The sequence below is a fragment of the Benincasa hispida genome, chromosome 3 (genome assembly GCF_009727055.1).
Source record: "Benincasa hispida cultivar B227 chromosome 3, ASM972705v1, whole genome shotgun sequence".
In the NCBI taxonomy this organism is placed as follows: domain Eukaryota; kingdom Viridiplantae; phylum Streptophyta; class Magnoliopsida; order Cucurbitales; family Cucurbitaceae; genus Benincasa; species Benincasa hispida.
In genome coordinates this window covers 33,610,127-33,616,755 of record NC_052351.1, presented here as the reverse complement: position 1 = coordinate 33,616,755, position 6,629 = coordinate 33,610,127, and the positions used below count along the sequence as shown (strand labels likewise).

The following is a 6,629-nucleotide window of genomic DNA, read 5'->3' as shown; positions in this document are numbered from 1 at the left end:
AAATTCAAAAAACAAAACCAACTTTTTGAAAGCTACCATTTTAGTTCTCAAAATTTGATTTGATTTTTTAAACAATCGGTAAAAAAATAGATAACAAAAGAAAAGAAATTTGTAGTGAAAATAATGTTCGTAAACCTAATTTTTTTCCTTCTCTATTTTTACGATCCAACAATTCCATCCCTTTTCTTTCTCCATTATATACAAATTTTCCTCTTAACTTTTTAGTTTCCCCGTAGTTTACTTTTTATTTTTTAACTTTTTTTTCTTCCTTTTGAACCAAATAAAAAATTAAAAGGCAAAGAAAAAAAAAACAGTGTTAAAGAGAGAGAAGAGAATTGGAAATTAATAAAATAATGAAAGGAAGTAGAAAAAGAAAAAGAAAAAGAAAAAGAAAAAGGATAGAAAGGGTTTTAAAGATCTTTGTTCGTGTGTTTTGGTGGCTGCTGAAGATACACTCTCACTCTCTCTTTCTTCAGATCCAAAGAAAAAGGTAATAAATCCCTTTATTTTATCTTCTCTTCTTCTCCTAATCCTTTATTTTTTATTTTTTTTACTTCTGCTCTCTGCTTTTGGACTCTTCCATGATTTGATGATCCAAAAGCTCCCTTCTCTCTCTCCTCTTCTGTGAGTGTCCACGGCTTTTTATCTGCTTCTATGTCGGCCATCGACTCACTCATTCAATCTTTGAACAACAACAACAAACACCAAGACCCGGACGAAGAATACTCCCACTTTTTCTCTCTGTTTTTCATCAATTCCCTCCTCTTCTCTCCTCCTCCTCTCTAGCCTTTTCTATTCTTTTCCCTTTTCCCTTCCCTTCACCAATTGCCACTTCGCTTTTTTCCCCACTTGGGTTTCTTCGCCGCTCTCGATCGAGCTCCAGAAACGCTGATTCCACTCTCGATCTTGATTTCTGTCTCTGATTCTGTTCGAGTTTCCAAACCCTTTTTCTGTTTTAATCTGTTTCATCCAATTTGAGTTCATGGGTTTTGCGTCTGGAGGTGTATGAAGTAGTCAAACCTCGGTGAATAAGCTGCTTGGGGACCCCTTTGAATTTGGTGAATGTTAGGTTTCTGGAGCTGTGGAATTTTGTTGCCATTTAAAAAGGGTGAATTCCCAAGAACGGAAGGATTGAGAAAATTTTGATATGGGTATCGAGATTTTGGAGATATATTTGTCTGTTCTTCCTTCTGCAATGTTCTGTTTCTGAGAATTTTGGGATTCAATTTCTGGGTTTTGCAGTTGTTTCCCTTTCTTAGATGGTCGACGGAAAACAGTTATTTATGTTCTACAAGGTAAGAATATTTTAGGGTTGGCTTGTAAATACACTCGATATTCAGTTTTTAAGATGTTAGTTTTCCCTGGTTGGCAGAGGAATTAATTGGCTTGGATTGAGATGATTACGTTTATGGATTCAAAAGAGAAATTGAAAGAGGTGGAGAAATGTTTAGATCCTCAGTTATGGCATGCTTGTGCTGGAGGAATGGTTCAAATGCCGCCGGTGAACGCTAGAGTTTTCTATTTTCCACAAGGCCATGCGGAGCATTCTTGTGCGCCAGTTGATTTCAGGAACTGTTCTAAGGTTCCTTCATATACCCTTTGCAGAGTTTCTGCCATCAAGTTCCTTGCAGATCCTGACACTGATGAGGTGTTTGCCAAACTTAGGTTGATTCCCATAAATGGAAATGAACTAGATTTTGAAGATGATGGTATTGGGAGGCTTAATGGATCTGAACAGGATAAGCCAACTTCATTTGCAAAGACACTGACTCAATCTGATGCTAACAATGGTGGGGGTTTCTCTGTTCCAAGGTATTGTGCAGAAACCATCTTCCCTCGGTTGGATTATTCTGCTGATCCACCTGTTCAGACCATTCTTGCTAAGGATGTTCATGGCGAGACATGGAAATTCAGGCACATCTACCGAGGGACGCCTCGGCGGCATCTTTTGACTACTGGCTGGAGTACTTTTGTTAACCATAAGAAGCTCGTTGCAGGTGATTCCATTGTTTTCTTAAGGGCAGAAAACGGAGATCTCTGCGTCGGGATTAGACGGGCGAAGAGGGGAATTGGAGATGGACCGGAGTCGTCATGTGGATGGAATCCAGCCGGTGGCAACTGTGCTGTCCCGTATGGAGCATTCTCCGCGTTTTTGAGGGAAGATGACAACAGATTAACGAGGTCGGCTAGTGGCATGAATGGAAATGGAAGTCTCATGGGTAAGGGGAAAGTGAAGCCCGAATCAGTTATTGAAGCTGCCGCACTTGCTGCAAATGGACAACCCTTTGAAATAGTATTCTATCCAAGAGCTAGTACTCCTGAATTCTGTGTCAAGGCAGCACTGGTTAAAGCAGCATTGCAGATCCGGTGGTGTTCAGGTATGAGGTTCAAGATGGCCTTTGAAACCGAGGACTCTTCACGAATTAGCTGGTTCATGGGTACCATCAATTCGGTTCAGGTTGCTGACCCACTACGCTGGCCTGAATCACCATGGAGGCTTCTTCAGGTAATCACTGTTCTTTTCTCCCTGTCTGCATTCATTGCAGATAATCAATGTATTCTGAACATGATGATTCAGGACCGAATATATATTGTCTCTTAGCAACATTGATGTTTATAAGTTAAGTGATTGTCTGGATGATTTGTGGTAGTTGACCTTTTAAATTGAAAATGTACCTGCAAGATTCTAACATACCACAACATTTCATTCAGTTGGTGCTCTCTGATATTTCTATGGATTCATGGAAGAGTCATTATCTTATCATTTGCTAATAACACACTCTGATTTCTGTGCAGGTTACATGGGATGAACCAGATTTACTTCAGAATGTGAAACGCGTTAGCCCATGGTTGGTCGAATTGGTATCGAACATGTCTCCAATTCACCTTGCCCCCTTCTCACCACCAAGGAAGAAATTCAGATATCCACAACACCCTGATTTCCCACTCGATAACCAACCTCCCGTGCCATCATTCTCTAGTTATCTCCATGGGACTGGCAGCCCCTTCGGTTGTCCTCCCGACAACCACCCTGCTGGCATGCAGGGAGCCAGGCATGCTCATTTTGGTCTATCCTTGTCAGATTTTCATCTCAGTAAACTGCAGTCAGGTCTGTTTTCGATTGGTTATCGATCACTGGATCCAGCTGCTGGATCAACTAGACTTTCTGGTAATGCAATGACTGAAAAACCAAGTATGAGTGAAAATGTATCTTGCTTGCTAACCATGGCACATTCTACTCAAGCTTCAAAGAAATTCGACAACGTAAAGACTCCTCAGCTAATTCTTTTTGGCCGACCTATACTTACAGAATTGCAGATGTCTCAAAGCTTCTCTGGCGATACGGTTTCTCCTGTTGGTACTGGAAATAGTTCATCAGATGGAAATGGAGACAAAATGGCAAATTTTTCCGATGGTTCTGGATCTGCTTTACATCAACAAGGTCTACAAGAAGGCTTGGCTTGCGAAAATTTCCAATGGTACAAGGACAATCGCCAAGAAATCGAGCCTAACTTGGATACCGGCCACTGTAAAGTCTTTATGGAATCAGAAGATGTGGGTCGCACCCTTGATCTTTCTTCACTTGGGTCTTATGAAGAATTGTACAGAAAAATTGGAAATATGTTTGGTATAGATAATTCAGAGACGTTAAACCATGTCTTGTACCGTGATGTTTCCGGTGCTGTCAAGCATGTCGGTGACGAACAATTCAGGTATATGTTCTTCCTTTTTGCAAACGTTGAAACATCGTCTTAAAATCTGTCATTTCCATTACATATCACATTGCGATTAAAGCTTAACTTTCTGTTTCAGTGACTTCATCAAGACAGCAAGAAGATTGACAATTCTAACAGATTCAGGAAGTAACAATGTAGGAGCTTAGAAGGAAAAATAAAAGTTGATTTCAACTGTACAGCTGGTCAATATCAGGTCCTTCATTTCCCTGCTGACCTTTCTCTGTTTCAAATCTGGGAGCTGCTGCTAAGATTCAAGGCTTTTTAACTCTGAAAGCTCATATTTTTCCTTTTCCTGATAATTAATTTTTTTATTTTTCCCAATCCAACTTCTGGAGGGAATGTTTGAATTTTGGAACTTGCTTACATCCTCATGTTCTATGATGAACTTTGAGGGGGTTTCTTTTTGGGTTTTTTTATCCCCTTCTCTTTTAGGTGGGGTTAGTTCTTATTATAAGTGGAAGTGATTTGAAAGTATTGGGAATGTATTTGTAAGAGAAGCATTGTGAAATATGATAATGAGTTGAAGTGGAGTTAATTTAAAGGTTTCTTGTGAAAGCAAGTCCCAAAACAATGGCACTTCAAGAAGAAAAGACAAAAGGGCTTTACCTTGAAACTTGAATTTGATTTGTAAAAGTTAATGTTATGTAGTGAGTTGTGAGTTTGTTGAATCAATGCCATTCCCCAAAAGATGGGGAATTCAAAAGTTTCATAAGAAGAAAGTGGTTTTCATTTAGTGTATGACCAAAATGAATGATGTAAGTTTGTTTGGTTGGAAGACTACTCTACTGTTAGTCTCTTTCCCCTTCCTTTTTCTTTAATTAACTCGGTCTAAGTTGGATTTTTCTTTTCTTCTTAATTTGATTGTACAATGAAGTATTAAATTTTCAAAAAGAAAAAAATACATATTAATCACCTCAAAGCTTTTACATAAGTGACATGATTTAAAAGTACGAAATATAACTCGAATTGGTGAGACGGGTTTAAGTAACTCTATCCAAATTAAACTAAAATCATGTAGGTTTATTTTTAAATATATGAAAATACGTCAATTTATTTATAAATACAGTAGAATGTCATGATAATTTAAAAATTAAATTATCAGTGTCATAGATCTACTATGTAAATATATTTTTTTAATAATTTTATGATTTAAAACTATTACGGGGTTGGAATTAAAAAAAGAAAAAGAAAAAAAGTTAGTCTCGTGTGGGGATTAATTATTGGAATAAAATATAATTAGTTTGTGTAGGGATTGAGGATCATCATCAATATCGAAATTGAAAGTCAAAATAAATATTTCGTTGGAAGTTCAAAGAAACAAAAAATTTTTTGTAAAAAACATACATTATGCTGAGTTGGCGTCGTTAGAAGCGGAAAGGAGTTATGGCACACGTGAGAACGTGGGACCACTTGGAGCTTACGTGGCGAAATCTCCATAAAGATTCACGTGTGGATGACGTCATCTCGTTGAAGGAAAAATGGCTCGCTGCTTGTGTCGCGGCGTTTCGTTGAGCGGACTGTTTGCCTTTGGTTTTACGTTTTCGTTTTCTTTTTTTCTTTCTTTTTTTTTTAATTAAAAATTTTAATTTGTTTAATAAATATTATTAGGTTAAAATGCCATTTTGAACCATTAACCGAATAGGCCTCCAAGGATCCGGATCCACTTTTTTGGTTCGACCCATTAAATGCACTCTCAATTCTTGAGTTGAAAAGATAAAAGAATGATATAATTATTCAAATTTTTTGTTTGTACTCAAAATTCAACGAGTTTAAATATATTTTTTTCTCGATCAAGTAGTGGGAGGTTTAAGTCTCAAGATAAATATCTTAGTTAGGAACAACCACCTCTCTCCTTTTTTAAAATGGAAGAACTTACATCTCTAAACCTTCGAAACCAAAACCAACATCTATATGCCTCTTTATGAAAATTAAAAACTTAAAACTAAGTTTAAATATGTCAAGTAGCGAAATGATGAAAACAAAAAGCCCTTTCTTTCACTGCTCGAGGGTTTTTTTTTTTAGTTTTTAAGGCTACGATGAGATTATAAAATCATCGCAAGATTGAAGCAACAAAAAGAAAACTTGTAGCAGGTTTTGCAAAGAAACTTGTTTTGTTTCAAGATTTAAGTGATGAAAAATTAAATCATTATATGATTTGTAATTAACTGATTTTTCATCATAACAATTGCAATGCGTTTCTATTTCATCCCAAAAATTGCGTTTAAATGTTTTTCATTGTTACAATTTCATTATATACTAATTATCACTTTATTAATGGCAACTATTATAAAGTTTTAGTGTATATTATGTGTGTATATATACTTCAATAAGCAAAACACAAAAGGATTATTTGTCCCAACATCCCAATTAGAGGTGAAACAATGGGATTGGGATGAAAAGGCAGATTGTAAATACCAGAAACACAAACCACCAATGCTTTAATTCAATTTCAAATTGAGGGTAGACATAAATCCTTTCCCTTCCCAAAGTACCCTTTTCCAGTTTCCTTTTTTAAATAAATAAAGCTACTTAATTTTCTTTGTTTTCATTTCCTGGTTTTAGTTTTTGCCACCGAATACGGCACCGTTTCTGGAACTAGGCATTAAAACAGAGAGACCAACAAAATCATGTGTGTGTCTTTTATTAGGGCTTCCTTTGCTTTAGGCTTACGTTTTTTAAAAACAGTCACTTTAGTCTTCTTTTCTTTTTAGGGTTTTTGAAAGATCCAATTCCTTGAAATCAGGCAAACTCCATGCAAACATTATTTTACTTCACTACAATTTATTACATATACACACATGTGACCGCTCGAGTTCTTGATAAATTCGGATTAATTATTTTAAATTTTTGGACTTTAATTTCTTTAATTTTTTTAATTTTTTGGATTTTGAA

General features: G+C 36.4%; 1 protein-coding gene across 1 annotated transcript; it reads left to right on the top strand.

Moving 5' to 3' along the window:
• Window positions 1-451: 451 nt before the first annotated feature.
• Window positions 452-4,350, top strand: LOC120073289 (auxin response factor 18-like). Its single transcript, XM_039026038.1, has 4 exons — window positions 452-1,295; window positions 1,373-2,506; window positions 2,797-3,713; window positions 3,814-4,350. The coding sequence occupies exons 2-4, from the start codon at window positions 1,397-1,399 to the stop codon at window positions 3,881-3,883; spliced, it is 2,097 nt and encodes a 698-aa protein (XP_038881966.1). The 5' UTR covers window positions 452-1,295; window positions 1,373-1,396; the 3' UTR covers window positions 3,884-4,350.
• The last annotated feature ends 2,279 nt before the right edge of the window (window positions 4,351-6,629 follow it).

Excerpts from the sequence above, each read along its gene's own strand:
- LOC120073289 (XM_039026038.1), top strand. The coding sequence starts at position 1,397 with ATGATTACGTTTATGGATTCAAAAGAGAAATTGAAAGAGGTGGAGAAA. Across the intron at positions 2,507-2,796 it reads CACCATGGAGGCTTCTTCAG|GTTACATGGGATGAACCAGA; the intron begins GTAATCACTGTT and ends ATTTCTGTGCAG. Across the intron at positions 3,714-3,813 it reads GTCGGTGACGAACAATTCAG|TGACTTCATCAAGACAGCAA; the intron begins GTATATGTTCTT and ends TTTCTGTTTCAG.